The sequence below is a fragment of the Rousettus aegyptiacus genome, unplaced genomic scaffold, assembly GCF_014176215.1.
Source record: "Rousettus aegyptiacus isolate mRouAeg1 unplaced genomic scaffold, mRouAeg1.p scaffold_m13_p_3, whole genome shotgun sequence".
In the NCBI taxonomy this organism is placed as follows: domain Eukaryota; kingdom Metazoa; phylum Chordata; class Mammalia; order Chiroptera; family Pteropodidae; genus Rousettus; species Rousettus aegyptiacus.
Genome location: NW_023416306.1, coordinates 60,288,197 through 60,310,267, shown reverse-complemented (window position 1 = coordinate 60,310,267; position 22,071 = coordinate 60,288,197). Strand labels below are relative to the sequence as shown.

Below are 22,071 nucleotides of genomic sequence, written 5' to 3'. Positions count from 1 at the left end.
GGAAAACATCTCTTATGAAAAATAAATGATACCTTAGTCAGTTTGAACTGCTATGACAAATTACCTTTGATTGAGTGGTTTAAACAACAAACATTTATGTCTCACTGTTCTGAAGGCTGAAAGTTTGAGATCAGGGTGTCGGCATGGTTGGTTTTGGGTGAGGGTCCCCTTTCAAGTTGCGGAAAGTCAGCTTCTCTTTGTATCCTTACTTGGTGTAAAAAACAGAGAGATGAAGCAAACTCTCATGAGATTCTTTTAAGGGTACTAATCCCATTCATGGGGGTCCTGCCATTATGACCTCACCTAATCCTAATCACCTCCCACAGACCCCACCTTTCAATACAGTTACAATGAGGAGAAAGGTTTTAACATACGAGTTTGGGGGGCAGGCACAAACAGTCCATAACAAATGATAAATTGGAATTTCAATATTTTGCAGTTCCTGGTGAATTAATGGATCTAGGTATTTAGCATTAATGCCTATAATGGCATAAACAGAGATATTCTGCCTGATGAAGAACATATACCAACCATCACCTAGTCTTGTCAAAGAGATCATATTGGAGATTGATCAATGCTCTGGATCTAGGTGTCAATTTGAAAATTTTGGGAGACAGAGACAGTGGAATACATTGAACTGCATCATGAGGCTGCAGTCAGGAAAACCCGGACTATGGGAAACTATTCTGGTCAAATAACCCCAGTTCTTCAATAGATAAATTATAAAAAAGAAAAAAAAGAGAAGAAGGATTGAAGAAAATCTGGATATTAAATTATCAAAAAAATAAAAAAATAAAAAAGCCTCGATAAATATACAAAGGGCAAGACTAAATTACAGTGTGTAGGGAAGCACACCTGGGTGGTAAAACTGCAGGACAATATAAGGAAGTGATTATTATAAAACTGACAGTGGTGGTTAGTTTTCGGCAGAGGGATGACTGTGGCTTTATTTTGTTGACATAAGAAATGTCCAAAACCATAGAGAATTTTTATGAGTTTATTTGTGCCAAACTGACAACATTGCTGGGAAGCAAGATCCCACAGGCTCAGGAGAATGACAGTTTCGCAGTTTCTTGTACACATCTGGAATTAAGCAGGGAATGTAAGAAAGAGTACATGAAAGTGAGAGAAAGTAGGACAGAGAAATCTCTATGATAGGATTACAGGACAGTTAACAGGATTACGTGCTCTTTTAAGGGGTGTTATGCTTCCAAGGTGTCTAAAAAGGGCATTTCAAAGGTGTGTTAACTGAGATACACAAAAACAATGGACAAGGCTTGCTTAAGGCAAAATGCCCTTTTATTTGAGAATTTATAGGTTCGAGGTGTGACCACCCACCATCACCTGCTCAGTTAGCAGATCACCCTGTGAGGTTAGATTTGGTTAGATTTATTACTGAGTCCCCTTTTCATCCACAATTTCTTGTTCTGGGTGGTAGTTACAAGAACAATCACCTATAATAGTACAGTAAGCTATTTAAAAGAAGCAAATTGGACTGCCTGAAATATAAATCTTGAGTGGAGTGGCACATGGGCCTGGCTGCTTCCTGAACCTATTCTCTGGTCTTTTCATTTTTTATTTATCCTACTCAACATTCATTTAATAAAACTCCATCAGAATCAGTTTTGTTGCTTGCAACCAAAGAACGCTAATTGATACTATTGTAGCCGCCAGCCCCTGAAAGACACACAGACCACCATAACTCAGTGAGTTATAGGAAACACTCTTTATTCAGCCAGCTGGGTCTGCCAGGGGTACGCAAACCCCAGATTAAGCAGCCCCGAAATGTAGAGGTACAAGGTTTTTAAACCCCAAATCCCATTCTTCATTCTGTCTAAACGCAAAGGGCTATCTTTCTTCTAGTCACTACCTGTCAACTCACAGGTCAGGTGCGTAAGCAGGGTTACAGAAGCAGAAAGCCTGTTTAGAATGTTATATTCTTATAATCAAAGGCCTACGTACCCATAGCGATAGTCAAACAGTAATTTTCAGTAAGAGTCAATTTTTCAATACAAGTGGCCTTGGCAAGTTCCATGAGTGATGAGGTGTGTATAGAAAACGTTTTTTTTGAGAAATTTTGCTGTAATGAGAAATAGAGTAGTAGCTTGAAAGGCATTGGGGTCAAAGAATTTTTTTTTAATGATGTATAAGATATTATAGCATGTTTGTATACTGATGGGGAGAATTGATAATGTAGGACAAAGCAGAGGACAAATGCTGACATAAACTCTTTAAGTAGGAGAAAGGAGTATTATTATCCATTGCATAAGTGAGAGGACTAGTTTTATGCAGGCACACCTTTATTCATCCAGATCAACAAGAGAGAAGGAGGACAATATGGAAAAAGATATAGGTAGGTTGGTAACTTGTGGTTGGAAGTTGTTTTCTGGAAGCATTTATTAACTAAGAAGAAAGGACATTATTGAGAGTGAGGAGGGACAAGAGGTATTGAAAGTTTAGGGGAGGGAAGATGATATTGTTGCAGGAAATGATAACTGAGGGAGGAATTTAGACACTCAGACAACTTTGTCAGAGGAAGGAGAATTTAATGCCTGTGGAGAGCATGGGGCATTCAACCGACCCAAAGCACTATCTCCCCTTGGTTAGATTTCTTACAGCTTATATATCCTCACAGTGTCCATGCAAGGGGTGCATGATTCCTTTGTTTCAGGTTTTACATGTCTCTCCTTACTCAGAGTGGGTTGGGGGAGCTTTGGGTGGGAGGCTGCAGGGGAGGAATTTCCAGACCCTTGGTCTTACAGGTCATTTGTTTTGTAGAGTCTGAGACTTTGATGTTTTCAGCACCTTTATGGGATTCTTGAACAAAAAGAGGTGACTCCTAGCTTACACACAGGAAGCAGCGTTCATCGATGTCACACCTGCTCAGCTGGTTCCTTATCCAAAGGCTGAGCTCTAAAACAACAAACAGTTCCCCACAGTCTTGACATTCATAAACAGCTACAGAGATAGGGAAGGGGCTGGAGAATCCTTGAGGTGAGGAATGGAGCTGTGGAAAATATGTTAACTGAAGAGCGTAGGGCAGAATGGGGGAAGACAGAGTAGTTTTTTAACCTGGTGAATTGGTTATTTCTGCAGGCCCTTTCCTTTGTATCTATTTTTACTTTCAGATGTCTCCTCTCCTCTTTCAATATGAAAAATAGTGTGCATGGTGAAATTCGGGAAAAATAATAGGGTGGAGAGGGCAGGCCTGAGAGTCCACTTGAGATTTTATGAATTTTAAGTGACCGCAGGCATCATAATTGTGTTGAGCTGCTAAGCAGTAGGTACAGAATAGGCTGAGAAACGGATTTAATAGGGATTTGGGTTCTGCCAGTTAAATCTAGCAAAGAGAGAAGAAAGGGGCTAGGGAGCTGAGAAGGGGTCAAGAAACTGAGAAGTCAAAGCATTGGAAAGGTCACCTACATGGATTTTGAAATTACCAAAAATCATCCTAGGAGTAATGTTGGAGAGACAGAGAATTACGTGCTAACTCTTCTCAGAATGAGGTCCAGTAACCCGGAGCTCTTACACATGACTTCCACAAAAAAGAGTTATGGGTAATAACATAAGCTTGAAAGTTGCTGGTGGTTTTACTAAGGCAATGAGTGCCAGGGGTGGCAATGAGAAATAAGAAGGATACTCAGCCCATTTCTAGGTCCGTTGGACATGGGGTGTGGGACAGAACAATTATCAATTCAGGGGACTGCGGAAGGAAGCTGTACGCTTATGGTTGAGCAGATTTCTTATAGCAAGATGAAAGGAACATTCAACATTTGAGGAAACAGATTTTAGTAATAATAGAGACTCAGAGATTAGTTGACTTGTTTAGGGTTGCTGAGGATGGAACCCAGTGCTTTTCTCCTACACCGAACCACAGTCCATAGTCTTCCATCTGTGGTTTTTACCTAACTTAACGGGTCTAAACCTAAACATCATAAGCTGCGAAATTGCGGGACCTAACCTACTGCTTGAGAATACGCATGCGCAAAAAATAAAAGGCCTGCTGGCCACGCAATGCACTCTGGGTCTTGTAGTCTTTCGGCTGGGCATGGCGGGAAGGGGCCGAGAGAATGGCGCATTGCCTGGCGGGAGACATTGTCGGCCATGGGAGTCCCGCCTCCTCCGGAAGCCAGGCGGCGCGCGGGTACCGCTCTGCCGGAAGCGCGGGAGTCTCAGTTTGTTGTAGCTTAGGTCGCTGTACCGTACTACCGTTAAAGGCTCCATTTCCCTGAATCTTTACAGCCACTTGAAGCGAAATGGTTCTGGGCTTGAGAGGAGTAGGCAGTGGCAATGCAAGGGTCGTCGCGACCTTAGGCTGTTTTTAGGAGCCTGAGGACCCCCTGAGTGGTTTGGGCCTGTCCCTTTCCCATTGTAGTGACACTGCTTACCGCGAAGATGAGTTTGGCCTGGGTCAGCTCTTTCGAGAAGGAGCATCTCTGGATGTATCTGCAGGCGCTTGGTTTCGAGCCAGGCCCGGCGACCACTGCTTGCGGAAAGATCGTGTCGCACACGCACCTCGGAGTGTAAGGAAGCCGGGGCTGGCGGGGTGGGGAGTCTGAGCCTGGACATGCCGGGGGACCCGCCCTTTCGCGGTCCTCGCTGGTTGATGAATCAAGAAATCGAGCGGTTACCGGGTGCCAGGCTACAAAGCCTTTGCTCCCAGGGGCTGCCATCCTGGTGGCAGAGACTGTCAGTTACAGATCTGTGCTGGGAGCGCTTTGTAGGGGAGTAAAATTCGCAGTTGTCTCAAAACTAGACGGGCAGCTTAATCCTGCTTTGGTGGCAAAGTTGCGTGGTATGTGAAATCGAGGGAAGAATGGCGAATTGGTAGTGGAAGAACGTGAGAACAGTATGTGCAAACGCCTTTAGGGCTCAAGGGAGCCCTCCAAGTGGTTGCTCTTAATAATTTTTACTTTTTGAATCAGCAGACTAAGGCGTGCCAAGTAAGCAAAAAACAGGAAAGGGCATTAAGATGAAAAGTAAAATCCTCTTCCTTGCTTTGCCACCAATGTTAAGGTTATGATCATAAATCTAAGTATTTTGTTTACATTTCTGTGTCTTAACTTACCAACTTTAGACAATATCTGATTTTCCTACAATAGGCCAAAGGAAATTTGGGATACGTAGGCTATGTCTTGCTCTTAATCTTCTTGACTTATTTCAATTCTAGTACCAGTGTTTTAATATGCTTAGACTTATTTTTTCATGTATCAGTCTCAAAGGTGTCTCTTGATTGCCCAATGTGTAATCTCACAATGAGGGTAGCTGTTATTTATAAAATAACTAATCACCTACACTTCCCTACCCTCCTCTGCCTTCTCTTCTTGACTGTTTTCAGCTTTATAATTACCGTTTTACTGTCAAAAAGTTTAAAGCTGTAATTAAGTTTTATTTGGTAACTGTTTAGAAGTTACTACTGTTTACATGTAGAAGTGCTCTGTCTAGAAGTCCATTCTAAAAATTGACAACCAGTGGGTAGCATTTATCAGGTTACGATTATGTATTAATAAATACTCCATTTATCTCACATGAGTTAATACCCATAGCACAGTCTCATTTCCTTTGTACTGACAGGGAAGCTTAAAGCTTCCCTAGGCCTCTACTGAGAATGGTTCCCATTCTCACTGCATCCTTTTCTCTAGTGTTTTAGCAGTCATAGTTTGCTCTGCTCTGGTTTATCCAGTTGCTGTCTGCTTTCTGCCTTTGAAAATTAGTGAAAATCTCTCAAGTTCCAGTTCAGTGATGGCAGTTCCCACCTCCCCCAACACTTACTGATTTTTTTTATCTCCTATGTCTTTAGAATCATTTCAATGGGTTATTGGGAGGCATCTGCTATTTTGAAACAAATGTCCCCTTTGCTTGAAAAATGCAACTAATTTATTTAAATATTTTTTCAATTTCATTTATAGTCATATTTGGTAAATTCTTTTTGGTGTGCAGTTTTATGAGTTTCTAGTTTCTGTGAGCATGTGTTCTGAGTGACACAATAAACATAGACTTTTACCTTAGAGAATTTTAGTCTACTGGGTGAACAAATATCTTCAACAAATATCTTATTAAAAATTAAAATAAGTGTCAAAGAATAGAACAGAATACTGTGTGAAAAAATAAGTTTTTGAGAGGATAAGGAGGTAAGAACTTCATTTGTGTTTGATGAGGAAGAGAAACATTCCAAGGACAGTTGTTTGACATATGGATAAGCATGGGAACTTTTTTTAATTAAAATTTTTGTGTGAATTTAAAAAATCTATTTGTAATTATAGTTGACATAAAGTATTATAGTTTTAGGTGTACAACAGTAATTCAACATTTATATACCTTACAAAGTGATCACAATAAGTCTAGATAATTGTCTGTCACTGTAAATTGTTTTATAGGGGGTCCCCAACCTGGGGCCTCCGACCGGTACTGGTGCATGGCCTTTTAGGAACCAGGTGCACAGGTGTAGGTGGGTGGCGGGCAAGCGAGTGAAACTTCATCTGTATTTGCAGCCACTGCCCCACACTAGCATCACTGCCTCAGCTCCACCCCAGATCATCTGGCATTAGATTTTCATAGGAGAACCGGTTTCTGGTGCCACAAAGGTGGGGACAGCTGATTATAGCATGCGAGATTTAATGTTAACTTTTTTTTTTCATCTCAAGATAATAGCTTTATGTTCACAGAAGGAATTCTCAAATCTGTTTGTCATGCATTCCAGTGACTCGCAGCCCCCTTTTTAATTGCCCAACTCCTTAACCCAGTTCCTTTTTAGGGACTGAAAACAAGGAGTCACCCGAGTGAGATATCCCTTCCAATCATTGTTGAAAATGTATTAAACATGAAAATATCTCATCTCTATTCTAAATGTTAAAAATAATAGTAGAGAGAGAATATTCTTAGATATATTCTGTTATGTTCTAATGAGTTTTTGTTTTTCTCTGTATTATAATGTCTTTAGTTTCTTCTGGAACCTTTCCTTTAGAGTTTATTTGGTTTTGTTGCTTTTAACTTTTTTTGATAACTCCAGTTGCACCCATGCAAATGCCTTTTTTTTCTTTTCCTTTTTTTTATTTTTTTTATTTTTATTTTTTTTTTGCAAATGACCTTTTTGTATTAGGGTAACGGAGGAGCACCCATAATTTTTTATATGATAACTTTGAAAGGATCTTTTTTTTCCTTCTTGAGTGTAAAGATTAACTTCTTTGGGGATTTTTGTTCCATTTTTATTGTCTTCTTGCTTATCCAGAGACCTTACATTACTTTTATTTATTTTCCATGCAGCTTCTTACAATTCACCACCAGGACTTTAAAAAATGGTGGCTATACCTTCATGCCAAGTTTCACTTATTTTGCCTTGGAAATTGCCAACGTCAAAGTTAACATTGTGCAGGTGTGCCGTGCAGCAGAGTATAGTGCCTTAGGTGGATTCTCTCTGTCTGCAAGTTGCTACCCAAGGTGAAGTTCAGAAAACTCTTCTTCCTATCCCTGGCAGTCAGTCCCCCAAACCTGAATTTCCTACTAGACAGCTGCACAGTCCCAGGGTCTGGACTGTACAGGAATATGAGCAGATGACACGAAGTATAGAGCAGTGACTAATGACCCTGGCCTTGGAGGCTACCATGCCGCCTTCATGTTAACTCCTGATTCCTTACAGCTCTGTGACATTTCCTACAAGGTTTAGTTTTTTGTTTGTTTGTTTGTTTTTTATATATTGTATATTTTTAATGTTTTGTCTTGATTACTTTGGGAAGTTAGCACAACAAAAACTCCAAGGGACTTGTTAGAATTACATCATAAGGATGGTTCTAGGAATAAAATGTAATGATGAAGACCCTGGACTCTGGGTCAGATGACATATTTTAGGTCACTGCTGTTTATACTTCCTGGTTATGTGATTTTGGGCAAATTAACCTTTTTAAATTTTAAATTTGCTCATCTGTGTAATAAGGGTAATCAAATTACTTTCTACTAGGATTAAATAAAGTAATCCATGTTAAAGCAGCTAGCACAGTACTTAACCTCATATAATTGTGGAAATTAGATGAGTTTCTGTCTGTAAAAGGCTTATTTAATACCTGACACAAATTCAATGAATATTAGCTATTTTTACTGTTATTCAGTAAATGTTAGTTGGTCTCATCATCATCATATCATAGGCTATGTTTTTATCTGCCTAATTAGCCTTTTGTTTTTGTAGAATGTTCTCATTACAATAAAGCAAGTTCTATCAGTTTTATTGGATCTCTGTTTTCAGAATTAGAAAACAAAAGCTGTATGTTTTTTTAATTGGTTATAAAAATTTACATGAATAAGAAAATGGATTTGTCTCAACCTCTTGAAGTGAATGAAAAATATTAGTGTCAAATTCTTATACAGCTTTTGATGGTATGTAGTTTTATTAACCATTTCTTTTTATTTTTCCTGCTTCTCTTTCTTCTTAAACCATTAGGAACATGTTTGACAAGCTGAACCGTGATGCCTTTCAAATAGTTTCTTATTTTTTGTTTCAAACCCTGGACCCGTCTCTCACCAAAGAAGTTTTCAAGTGAGTAAAAATTATTTAATTTTCTTTTTGTTAGAGACTACTTCTCAAATTTGAGAAAGGACTATGCCTTGATATGAGTCAGAATTTCAATTTTGGCCTTTGAATATTATTTTGAATGGGTGTAATAAAATTCAGGTTTGAGTCTTAAAAATTTAGTGCTTAACCTTTATAAATCTGAGTGATTTTTCTTTGGCACTTATCTTAAAATCATTGTATATTTCATAGGTAGGTTGGATTTTGTTTTATAAAATTAGTTCCTGCATTCTTCGTAGTCTTAATTATTAGGCAAAGCAAATAACTGGTCCCAATTTATCTATACATTCATTTTGCCTTACATATTTTTTTTTATTAATTACCTTCTTGTCTTATTCCTTTTCTTGCAGGCAGTGTTATTTTGTCTCTTTAGTTTCTAGGTCTCTGTAAATCCTTATTATTTTTGGTAAAGTGTTAAATACTGTAGGTAAAAATTTTTATTAAGTTCGGTTGATTATTATATACTGTTGAATATTAAATAATTTAAGAAGGAGATAAAAATATGAATATCCACTAGCCTTGGTTCCAAGTTATTTTACATGTGATTTGGGTTTCTTCTGTCAGAAAGAATGTTCAAATTTGTTTTAATATTTATATTTTGCCATCATCCTCTTAACATAGAAAAGCAGTAAGTCTGTTGCTTAGGGTATTGCTTTTATTTCTGATAATTTATTCTTAATATTTTGCCTTCAGTTAAAGTTATGAGTGACCAGGAAAATAGGTATAAATAGGTATATTCGAAACATTTTTTGAAAATCCCTATCATTATGGTTTAGGGCTTTGACTGCTCCCTCCCCCCAAATAGATTTTCTGAAAATTTCTACTGATTATAAACATAATACAACTCATTTTAAACATTTCAGAAAATACATAAAAATGTAAAGAAGGGATGTGGTTCCATAGTGTAGTGGTTATTAGCATGTCTACTTTACATGCAAAAGGTCCTGGGTTTGTGCCTCAGTGGAGCCACGGTCCATGGTCTATGGCCATGCCATCCTGAACAAGCCCAGTGTCTGATCTCGGAAGCTAAGCAGGGTTGGGCCTAGTTAGTACTTGGATGGGAGACTACCTAGGAAGACCAAGTGCTGTAGGCATAAATAATAATTAAAAAAAAAAAATTGTAATGAAGGGAGTAGAAATCACTCCTAAACCTACCAACCAGGGAATATCACTGTTGATATTCCAGCCTTATAGTCTTTTTTTCTGTGCATACTTAATTTTTTCTTTGAATATAGAATTATGTTTTGCTATAGAAAAATAAAAAACATGGGGCCCTAAACAAATAATTATGCCTTAGGATAAAAATTTACAGATAAAACTGATTATCACGGGAAAGCAATAAGTAAATTTTAAAGTCTGTTATTTTTAACTAAAGCTGAAGCAAAGCTTTTCATAATAATTTTATATCTTCTTTATCCACAAAATAATAGTATCCACTGACCATTATATAGGTTATCTCCAGGAATCAAAACCTGTCATGCCATTCCTTCTCCTGTGCTCTTCATTTATAACCATTTATGTATCTCTTTTTCTTCAGGATTAACATACTGAGTTATTTATACCATATATGTATTAGTCCAGTGAATCCATTGAGAGTGTTCTCATTTTTCGCTGATTTTTAGTAATTTTAACAGTGTTTACTTCATTTAATATGTATGTATTTATTGAATCTTTGCACAAAACTGAATTCAACCCTGTATAGATCTTTATAAAGAAAAAGACTCCATTTCTCACTGGCTGGTGTCTCTTTAGTTGAAATCTACAAATGTTAGCCTTGATTCATTTAGCATTATTGTTTTTCATAGAGGAGATATATTTGATGTTTTTAAATTTTGATGAGTTTGCTCTTTTGTTCATAATTCTTTTGCTCTTATTTTCGTTTTTAAGACTTTGTTGGCCTCCATTTGACCAAAAAACTGATACTGAATTCCGGAAACATTGCTATGAATGGTTAAAAAAGATTTCTGTAAGTATTCTCTTTCTGGAAGATGGAAATCTTAAGAAGTTAAAAACTACATTTTTTTTTTAACTTTATGGAAGTACAATTGTATATTTTTTAGAAGTGAAATATTTTTAATGCTTTTATGTTAACAGTATAAGCAAGATAATGTTAATTAGAACAATACTTTTTGCTGGATTTTGTTTGGGATTCTGCATATTTCTAGGAAACTTGTTTTGCTGGCTATGTGCATTGGAAGTAAGTTTTTGAGTTCCCTGGAGTTTGTATCACAGTGTTTATTTAAATAAAACTTTTTTGACCATAGATTATTTTAGCTTGTGTCCTCAAATTATATCAGTAATTGTCCTTACTTTATATTATAATTATTTTTTGCGACCAAGTCCCCCAAGAATTTAGATTCAAAAATTAAACTTTGCTCAGATGGAATCATCCTAATCAATCTTATTATGCTTCAGAAACAGTATGAGGTAAATATAAAGGTTATTGTTGGTAAGGTCTTCAACTTATTTCTTTTTCCCATAGGCTGAATGTGGAAGTAGCTTTCCTCAAGTTGTTGGTTCACTGTTTCTTTCTCCTGGCGGTCCTAAGTTTATTCATCTGATGTATCATTTTGCAAGATTTGTTGCAATAAAATATATAAAAACCCATTCTAAAAGTAAGTTAAGCTTGTAGTAGGAAATTTTTTTGTTTTGATTCATAAATTCGTATTCTTCACAGTTTGTAAATTATCAAGAGATTTTCATAAAGCAATGTAAGATAAAAACATCAATTTACCTCAAAAGGCAAATAATTAATATTCTACTGGAATTATAGTTTGAAATCTTCTCATAATGAACATAACACTTGATCTTAGCCAAAAGGCTGAGAAGCAGTTTTAATGAGCATAAACTATTCAAATTATTTTATTATGTTCTAATACAGGGGCTGGGAAACATTTTCTATATAAGGCCAGATAATAAATATTTTAAGCTTTGTAGACCACTCAGAGTCTCTGTCACATATACTTCTCTGTTTCATTTTATTTTTTTTCCATTTTTAAAATAAAACCTTTAAAAATATCGAAAGCATTTCTAACTTGCCGACCTCAGAAAAACAATCAGTGGGACAAATTAACCCTGCAGGTTATAGTTTGCCTCTAATACATTGTATTAAATGTGTTGAATTTGTTTGAGATTTATTTTGGCTACTGGAACTTTTTTTGTTAGAAGTTGCATTTTTAAATGGATTTGATCTATTTGCTAATTCATAGAAACAAAATTATTGGATATTTAAGCTAAGACTTAAAAGAATGCTATTTGTAGCTTATTAAATATTTGCTGCTCTGTTTAATTGGTTTATACTCATAAAATGTGGACAGGAAACTATAGAAAAGTTGGTGCAGTAAACCTCATCCATCTTCCAGTTTCTAGAGACAGCCATTGCTGACATTTCGTTTTCTTTTCTTTTTTTTTTTTTTTTGCATGTATTATAGCTATACATTTTAATTATTTTGAATAAGTACTGTTTCTTATGATTCAAAAATCAAAATGTGAAAAGTCTATCTTGTACCTCTATTCCCTGACTTCATAATTTCCTGTCTTCTTCCAACCACTGTAATCAGTAATACAAGCAAATAGTATATATTATTTTTTTTTAACCCTAAACCCAGAGATGACATATATCTGGTTTTGAATCTTGTGTTTTTCACATAACAGTATATATTAAAGATCATTCCATGTCAGTTTATAGAGCTTCCTTATTCCCTTTTTCTCTTTAGAACTGGATATTTGAATGAATGTGCCACAGTGTATTTAATCAGTCTTCTGAAGACAGACATTTGGCTTTTTCCCCCTAATCTTTTGCTATAAAAACAGTTCTACATATATCACTTGTAACGTTCAAGTGTACATATATGTGCACATATGTATATATATACACAAACAGACACATACATATCTAAAAGTATTTCTGATTTAAAGCAATTCCAGTCACCGTGTTCAGTCGCTGAATGACTTCTACATTAACCAAATACATCCCATGTTAAATATTTGGAAATTGTGGTGATTTCTTTGGAGGTAATGCTAGGACCTGGATTAGTAATGTTAAGTGTAGTGTGGGATCCTTGTTTTCCAGAATATCCATCTTTATTGTACTAAGCTATCTTAAAGTAGGATTTATTATACTTACATGTAAAAACTTGGACTCTGAAATGTTTGGTTGGATTGTTTTCAGGGTCTGCTTTGGACTTTAGTAACATAGCCAAGAATTACTTGGGGAATGGTAACTGGTTTTATTTGTTTATCCTGTCTTGTACTTACTAGGAAGAAAAGTAAGCTGATGGAAGCAATAGAGGTGATGTGATCTCACCTCATCTATTTTAATTGATTTTCTTCCTTTGTTGTTAAAAGATCTTAAGAAGTTGCTCATGTATGACAATGTATTCATGGATATATCAAGCTATGATAAGAATTATTTTGGGCAGATAGACTATAAAAGTTTTTAATTATGTGAAACAACTCAATCTCAGATATCTTTTTTTAGTTTTCTATTTTAAAAATAGGTAATCCTTGCTTTTGTTGAAATTAGTTGTATCTTTTTGTGTATGGCATGTCAGCCTTTAAGGAGTTGTCAGTTTCATGAGGTCGTTAATCTCTTTAAAAATTAATAATTTATAAATAATATAATAATGAAATCCAACATTTTTTGATATTAGCTTATAAGTCTAAGTTTTTTATGATCTTATTTGTGTTCTATGTAGATTCATCCATACGGTTTTCAGAGACATTTAATACAAAGCCACAGGATTTGCACATGTGCATTGCCAGGTGCCATGTAGCACGTAACAGGTTTTTACAAATTTTACAAAGAGAAGATTTTGTTTTTCAAAAATATCAGGAAAATGCACAGTAAGTAATACTTTGCTATTTAGAAAATGAAAATTCCTTTCTTTTTGAACACATGTCATCAGTATACCTTCAGTGGCAATAATCCCTTGCTGTTATCTTTTCATTTTAAAGCTAGATAACTTCTGAATAAAATGTTTTGAACTTTAGATAAATTATAAATGAAAGTTTAGAGAAAATGAAAAGAACACTTTAGTTCAAGAATTTAATTTTTTAAGGAGGTTTTTCTTTTTATAGCATGGAAATCTATGTTAAAGCTGTATAGTGTTCATTCTATTTCATGTCCTTTTTTTCTCTTAATAATCTGTAAATTTTCCATATTGTATTACGTATAATGTCTACCTGATAGTCTCTTGAATACCTACTAAGCAGATACTTGTTGAAGTAAGTATTCTGTAGTTTCTTTAACCATTTCATACTGTTTTATATTTAAGTTCATCTGTTCAATTTTTTTTTGAGTTACTTCCAGATACTGTTTAGGCACTGGTCCTACAGCATTAAATAAGACAGGCAAGGTTCTTACTCTCAAGAAATAGTGTCTAATTTTTTGCCATTATTAACAACTACAGTAAGACTTTAAATGCTATTATCTATTACAGAAGCTTAAAAATCCTTTGAAATTGCCTTAAAACTGCAATGTCGCTTAACTGTTTTAGTTAACATTTAAATTTATGCCCCAGGTATGTGAGACAAAGATAAGAGAGCAGAGTAGTCTTACTAAACAACATTTTTACTCAAAGTCAGAGAGTACATGAACGAAGAAGTGCTAATCTATCTCAATAGCAGCCCGTATGTTAGATCACTGCTGTAATTCTAAATGGGAGCATAGAGTCCTTTAGCTGACAGCTGGGTGTCTATGGGAGATTAGTCTTCAGAAGCCTTGAGCAAAGATATGAAAAGAGGAAAATATTAAAGTGCCTGTACCATTTAGTTGTAATGGGATTACAGATGGTCCCTGACTTATGGTTAGGCTTAAGATTTTTCAACTTTATGATGTAGTGAAAGCCATATGCATTTACTAGAAACTGTATTTCGAATTTTGAATGTTGGTCTTTTCCTGGTCTAGTGATATGTGTTCTAATACTCTTGTGATGCTGGGCAGCTACAGTGAACTGCAGCTCCTCGTCAGGCACATGATCATGAGGGTGAACAACCGATACTTTGACAGTATACTGTGTGACTAGCATTTTTTGGATGTTGTGTTTTGCGTTTTCACATCGGTCATGTCTATAAAATGCCCATCTGTGTCTCCTGCTTATGATGAGAAGAAAGGGGAAGACAGTTATTTTTGAGAAGAAACTCAAGATAATTGCCAAAGTGTAGGCTAATATGAGTGTTCTGAGCTATGATGTTAAGTAGCTTGAGGTGTATTAAATGCATTTCTGACTTAATGATATTTTCAGCTTGTGATCAGTTTATTGGTATATGACCCATTGTAAGCATCATAGTTGTCATTTTGTATGTTTTCTTGCAGACTGTCACTTAAACAAGTAAGAAATTTGAGATCAGAATATATAGAACAGCAAAACCAAATAAGGTAAGTAGCTTTTATTTATTTATTTTTAAAAAGTGACTTTTTAAAAATTAAAACAATTTTTTTTTTTAAAAAAATAAGTGACTGTTAGAGCTGAAAGTTGCCATGCATGTTAAGTTTAGCACCTGTATTCTACAGGTAAGGAAACTGAGAGTCCCAGAAACATTATAAATAATATATCAATAATTATGATTTTAGTATGGAACATAATTCTGAGCCCTAGTCCAGTTCTTCTAATAAATTATTGCTTTGAGCTATAATTTTATGTGTTTTTAATTGGAACGGTTGTTTGTGGGTTTGCAGATCAATTAGCTCTTTGGTTGATAAATTCTGTGATTTTTTTTAAGTGACTAACAAGATTGTTTAATTTTTAACTAGAATGGAACCTTTTGAAGACGAAGGGAATATACAAGAGAAAATTCAAAAGGTAAGAAAACTTCAGAAGAGACATAATTTTTCATATTTTTGTGATATGCAGTGTTTGCTATTTGATGACTTAATTGGAATCTGTCATTTCTTTTTGTAGTATTGTTACTTTTCTTTTTTTACTCATAAGTGATATGTATATGGAAAGGTATTATCATGATGCCTCTAAAGTGTTTGACTATGTTGGAAAAAATTAGCTTATGATAGATAAGACTAGATTTATACAAAAACAGTTTTAAATATGGTTAAAATCTTTCATGCCAGAAACAAAATTTAGTTCAGTTTGATTATATCTTAATCAGTATTTTTATTTATCTAAATTAAACACATTAACTGAAAGGAGATGGTAAGTATGGAAAAAAAATGAGTCACATTGAGTTACCAAGGCTAGCTTGGTAGTAGGAGGAATCTGGCAGATTTAATGGTCTGAGGCTTTCAGAGGCTGGCTTTGATATGAGACAGGAGTGTTAGGACTTCTTTGTGTTTAGATGACATCTCAAGCCCATTGTTCTGATTCTGAGTATTAACATGGCTTCTCAGGCACTTTGTCACTGGTAAAGGTGAATCTTGTTCTCAGGAAACAATGTTCATTCAGTGAATGTTGATCACCTTCCATGTGCCAGGCATTCTGCTAGATATTAGAGCTATAGCAATGAAAAAACTGGCTAAGTCACTTTTTTTTCATGGAGCTTCCAGTTTAGTGAATATGAATATTCCTATTACTGAATGCAATATCTTTGTAAATTTTATAGGTTGATATGAAACCTATTAAAGTTTTCACAGCAATCTCTCCTGAGTTTGGTTAATGTTCAGTTTCAACTTTGAGCCATTGACAAGGTAAAATTTCTAGGCATGAAAATTCTGAGTTCATCAAAAAATGCCATCCCGTAAGACCTCTAGACTGTTCTCCAACGAGTCTTCCTTTTGACAACTTTACCTTATACCATGGGAAGACAGACAGTATCATGGGTATAATTACTGTATTTCCTTCCCTCCCTCCCACTTTTGTAAGTTCTATTGAGGAGAAACATAAAAAAGTGCAAAAACCATAAATGTTATAGCGTGACAAAATATCACAAAGTGACACATCTGTGTAACCAGTATCCATTTTAAGGAACAGAAGGTTACCAGCATCCCAGAAACCTCGAGTCCCTTTTCATTCACAGCCATTTCCCATATCCTCAATTCTCATACAAAAGATTAGTTTTACCTATTCTTGAACTACTTATATAAATTTATATATATTGAATATATTTCGTTTGACTTCTTTCACTCATGCTGTTTTATACATAGTGTGGTGTGTATAGTTGTAGTGTGTTCATTTTTATTGCTGTATAGTGGTCTATTCTATGAGTATAGCACAGTATACTCTTTTTACTCTAGGTAGATTTTTGGGTTGACTGCAGTTTTCAGTGCTTTTAAAGAAGTGTATTTTTTCACGTTTTAACTTTTTAAAACTTGAATGACTCTTAAAATTCATGTGTAAGATTATTTTTTTCTCTCCCGAAAATCTTTTATTATTACTCTCTGAAAAATCTTCATTAGATTGCTGGCATGTCAGAATACAGGAAATGCCAATTGTGTCTTGGTCATATACATTTTCTTAGATATGTTTTGAAAATTATAGTGGGCTAGATTTTCCTGAGAAATTCTTTAGCTTTAAAGCCCCTTTGGAAGTACTATCTGTACTTTTAGACTATTATGGTTAATTGTTTCACCAGAAGCCATTCCAGGAATACTTGATTTCTTTTCAGGATTGAGCATATATTTGTACTTCACATTTCTTTAATGTAAGTACAGATTATGTATAGACTTTAATATTTTGTTTTTGTTTTCAAAGGTTCGGTCTTTGTGGGCTTCGGTGAATGAAACACTCATGTTTTTGGAAAGAGAGAGAGAAATTGTTAGTTCAGTCCTTAGTCTTGTTAACCAATATACTTTGGATGGAACTGATGTTGTTATCAGTGTTCCAAGGCTCTTACTTGACAAAATTGAGAAACAAATGTGTCAGGTAAGCATTTGATACCAAGGAATCTGTTAGAAAATTCCCTTTGCATAATTATATATTGTTTTTTTTTTATAGTGTTTTTCTACTGTTTTCATGAATATATCTAGTAAAACTTTGATGAAGAGGGGTACTATTAAGAGTGTGTATATTTATATTCATCAACTTTTATTAATTGTCCATACCTTGTATGGCATTACATCATACATAGTTTAGAGAGTAGGAAATTACTTAGTAGAAAGATTACTTGGTACTTAGTTCTTTATAAATTCTCACATAGAGCAATAATGATCTTCTGATTGCTAAATGTTTTTGTAAAAAGGCTCTGTTCTCTCTCGTTTCTCTTTCATCTTGATGTTATTACATATTTTAAAGTTTTTTCTTCCTTTAGCTTTTATGACTTCAGTATCTCTTCACCCTTGTGGTTTTTCTGACTGCCGTTCTCAGCTTTTCAACTGATCCTTTTTCTCTGACTTTTAAATGAGTGTTCCCATGGTTCCTTTAATGCCTCCTTTGCTTTCTCATTACAAATTCATCTGTATTGTCTTACCCAATTTCATGATTTCATTAGCCTCCTTCCTATACAATAATATTCTCAAATTTTCAGTTTCTCTCCTTTAACCCAAACTACATCCAATCATTTCCACTTGCTTATGGGGCATTTCCATCTGGATAGCCTACAGTTTTTTTCTTGGTGAACTTACCATTTATTAAGTATCTACCGTATGCCAGGTACTGATTGTAGAATAGGAAATACAGAGATGAAATATTGTTGTGACCCTGAAGAGTTTTCATTTTAATAGGTAACATGACAGGAACTTCAGATTCGGAGTACATAAAAATCGGAATCTGCAAACTCGGATTCCTGTAGGAACTAGGGAGGTATTATATATAAATGAAGTATGCTAATTGTGTGTAACAATAGGGGTAAATTGGAAAGTGATGGGGTCTTCAGAAAAATAGTAATTTTTATGTGAAATCTATGATTTTAAAAATATTGGCAACTAATTCAAATAACTTTAAAACATTGGAACTGTGCAGGCCAAATAAACATTTCTAAGTTTGAATTCAACCTTGGGGCCACCATCAATTTGCAACTTCTGTTAAAACTTAAATTCATAATCTTGCTTCAAACCCTTTCTCATTCTTGATTTCCTTTTCATTCGCATTTCTTTTATTCTAGTTTTCAACTCTTTGCATAATATAAAAATGTAGTCTAGCATGTTAATTCTTCCAAAATGGTTTTCTTTGGACCAAAATTATTTACATAGTTTTATTTTGAGCTAGACAATGTACTTTTTTCATTCTTCTTTAGGGTAACCTTTTTATTTAATAGTAAAAAACACAAATGTGTTTATGTAGCAGTTTATTATGTTAAGAACTTACAGTTCACTTTTTTTTTCTCTGACTTCTTAGTTGCACATAGGAAACGTGTATGAGGCAGGAAAACTGAACCTTTTAACAGTTATTCAGTTATTAAATGAAGTCTTGAAAGTAATGAAATATGAACATCGTTGGGCTGACCAAGCAAGACTGGCAATAGACCTTCACGTCCTTGAAAAAGAAACCAAATTTCAGAGAGAAAGATTATCGGATCTGAAACATATGAGGTACACTAGTAAGGTTTTTCGTTATTTTATTGGGGGAAGAGTAGGATGCTTTCGATGATTTCTCATCATAACTCTTGTGTAGTTAACAACTCTTTAGCTTTGGCAAACAAGTGTGAAAATTTTGCTAGTACTCAAAAACCTTATGTTATCAACTCCCAGAGAGATACATGAAGTAGAAAGAACAAGTAAGGTAGTTTTCTTTTTGTCTGGAATATATTAGCCCTGAGTGTAATTGTTTATGAAATAAGTTTAACTTTTTTGTAGCTTTTCTTTGGTAGGGTCTACTAATAAAACTATGGCTCAGAAAAATGTTTTATTTGAGCAGAGTGACTAGGAGGTATGGGCTGCCTCTAGGAATGAACAGAGAGTGAAAACAGAATTCCTACTAGAGTTTAGAACCAGGAAAAAAACTATTTTAAAGATAAATGGAGTAATAAATGTATGATTGCATTCTGGTTTTAAAAGAAAAAATGGTATTTTAGATTCCGAGTGTTCATTGTGAGAGTTTATTCAATTTATATATGATGTATTGGTTGAACTTTCAGTTATATTCTTAAATTTTACTTAATACTTTTTTATACACTCATGTTTTGAATAAAGTTATTTTTTTATGCTGTTATAGGCATAAATTAAAAGAAGATCTTACAACTTTAAGACATTCTATTGTTGAAAAACAAGAAGAATGGCATAAAAAGTGGAAAAAATGCCTTGGTTTGTCTCCTTTTAGTCTAATTAAAAGTTCGACTCCAGTAAGTAATATTGGCTTGCCTTATGGAGAGTAGTTTAATGCAAGGAAATATCTTGATTTATTATGTTAGAAATGACCTAGAAATGCTGTGTGTATGTATGTTTGTCATTTTTGCATCTGAGCCTAAAATTCAAATGTTTAGTTTCTGTAATTCTTATAAATACATATTAAAATATTCATCAAGCTGCTGTTGTGATTTATAGTTAATACTTTTAGATTCAGAGGATTGTATTAAAACGACAATGAGACATTCCTCTTGATGTTTGCTGCTATTACATGTGAGGCATAGTTGGAGGCAAAAAATAGTTTTCTTGTTCCTAATATTGTATGTTTTAAAAATAATTATAGGATAATTTATATGCATAGTGATTCTGTCTTTGTTCAGGGGAAAATCATCCATCCTTAGATTTACTTGGTATTGTTTTTGTGGTAGTGAATAAAATGTGTACATTTCAAAATTATGAATTCTTTGTTTTAAGGCTGTGGATCTTTTACCACCTATGTCTCCCCTTTCGTTTGATCCTGCCTCAGAAGAAGCATATGCAAGAAGTATTCTTTTGCAGTATCCTGCTTCACTTCCAGGTTGGTATTTTTTTCTCTTTTAAACTTCCCTCTCATCAGTATTTCTCACTATGATAACTGTTCTTTAACATTCCGTTTTGGTTTTTTTTTTCCCAATTATTTTTTAGTGTGGTGAAATGAACATCATTTCACTCATGCAAAGTATACAACTCTGGCATTTAGTAAATTCACAAAGTTGTACAACCATTACCATTATCTAGTTCCAGAGGATTTTCATTACCTCAGAAGCAAACGCAATACCCATTCTATATCCATTAAAAGTCACTCCCCATTTCCTCCTGCCCTAGTTTCTGACAACCACTAATGTACTTCGTCTCTCTATGGATTTGCCTTTTCTGGATATTTCTTGTAAATGGTGTCATATAAATATGAACCTTTTTGTGTTTGGCTTCTTTCAGTTGTGCAGTTTTTCACTTTGCACAGTGTTTTCAAGGTTCATTCAAGTTGTAGCATGTATCAGTACTTCATTACTTTTTATGAATATATTCTACTGTATAATTAAATCATGTTTTGTTTATTCATTCTTTGATGGACATTTGGGTTGTTTGCACCATTTGGCTATTATGAGTAATACTGCTGTAAAGTCATTTACAAGTTATTGTGTAGAAGCCCACAATTTTAAACATGAAAGAATGACAGTTATTACCTGAATAGTTACTGTTTCAACAATTAACATTTGCCATATTTACTTTAAATATGTATGTTTGTATTTTTGCTAAACCAAGTAAATTCTAGATAACGTAATATTTTGCTGTTTCACCATACATTCTTATAAATGATGTTTTCCTATATAACTACCATAGTAATTCCACACCTAAAAAATGAACAATAAATCTATAATGTCTTATTAAGCTTCCTCAATTATCATACCAGTATCACACCTAAAAATTAATTTCTCTATAATATCGAATATCCATTTCATATTCAGTCTGCCAAATTGCCCAGTACTGTGTACAAGAAATTGTTAATGGGTTCAGTAAATGTAAGATGGATAGGTAGAGGAATAAATGAATAAAAAAATGTTTGAATTATGTAGCCAAGATGGAACAGGTAATAAGTTTAGTCTATAGTTGAGTTCAGGCAGGCTGGATGTCATGGTAAGACTTATGAAGAAAATGGTGAACACAACTGGTATAGGTGATTGGTTTAGGAGTCAGGTATATGTGGGGAGGACACTGGTTGGAAAAGATCATACATCAGAGATTAAGACTCAGAATAGGTGCTAGCTGAAGAGTAGAACATTTTGACTGCATGATTTGATGAAAATGACCTTAATAGAACATTACTTATGATAGCATTTGATAGCTTCTGGCATGTATCGTTGGCATTGTGTCCTCACTTCAGCTTGGAAAGGGCCTTTGCATTCTTGTTAGAATTAATTTAGGCCCTGTAAAACCATGAAATTCTATGTCCATTTAGAGATCTCTGTCTGCCTCAAAAGTGAGGGCCTGTTTGTGTCTGCTTAAGTCTAGTTGGAAGTCCACATTTTAGAGGTGTTTGATACGTTCTCTGGAGGTGACCCTGTCTTCTGACATTGCATAATTTGTACTCTTGGGACTCCTTTTATTTCCCAAGGGCAGAGCCTTATTCTGAGCTGGGGGACTGTAACATTTTTTTAATACTCTTGTAGTAAAACAACTTTTTTCTATCCTATACCTTATGTAGTATATCTTACTAGAAGTAATTTTCTTTTAAGTTGTTTTTTTAAAAATTGTATTTCAGCATATAAAAAATGCAGGGAATAATATAAATACCTGCTTACTG

General features: G+C 34.6%; 1 protein-coding gene and 1 pseudogene across 1 annotated transcript in view; one reads left to right on the top strand and one right to left on the bottom strand.

Moving 5' to 3' along the window:
• Positions 1-4,146: 4,146 nt before the first annotated feature.
• Positions 4,147-22,071, top strand: part of HAUS6 (HAUS augmin like complex subunit 6) — a 35,306-nt gene continuing 17,381 nt past the window's right edge. Inside the window, exons 1-11 of the mRNA XM_016136255.2 lie at positions 4,147-4,523; positions 8,432-8,527; positions 10,448-10,526; positions 11,043-11,175; positions 13,258-13,405; positions 14,877-14,939; positions 15,315-15,363; positions 17,203-17,373; positions 18,784-18,977; positions 19,600-19,726; positions 20,205-20,307. Of these exons, the coding sequence (XP_015991741.2) occupies positions 4,396-4,523; positions 8,432-8,527; positions 10,448-10,526; positions 11,043-11,175; positions 13,258-13,405; positions 14,877-14,939; positions 15,315-15,363; positions 17,203-17,373; positions 18,784-18,977; positions 19,600-19,726; positions 20,205-20,307 (1,291 nt within the window). The 5' untranslated portion in view covers positions 4,147-4,395. The remainder of the gene's footprint in view (positions 4,524-8,431; positions 8,528-10,447; positions 10,527-11,042; positions 11,176-13,257; positions 13,406-14,876; positions 14,940-15,314; positions 15,364-17,202; positions 17,374-18,783; positions 18,978-19,599; positions 19,727-20,204; positions 20,308-22,071) is intronic.
• Positions 11,251-11,393, bottom strand: LOC118601029 (annotated as a pseudogene).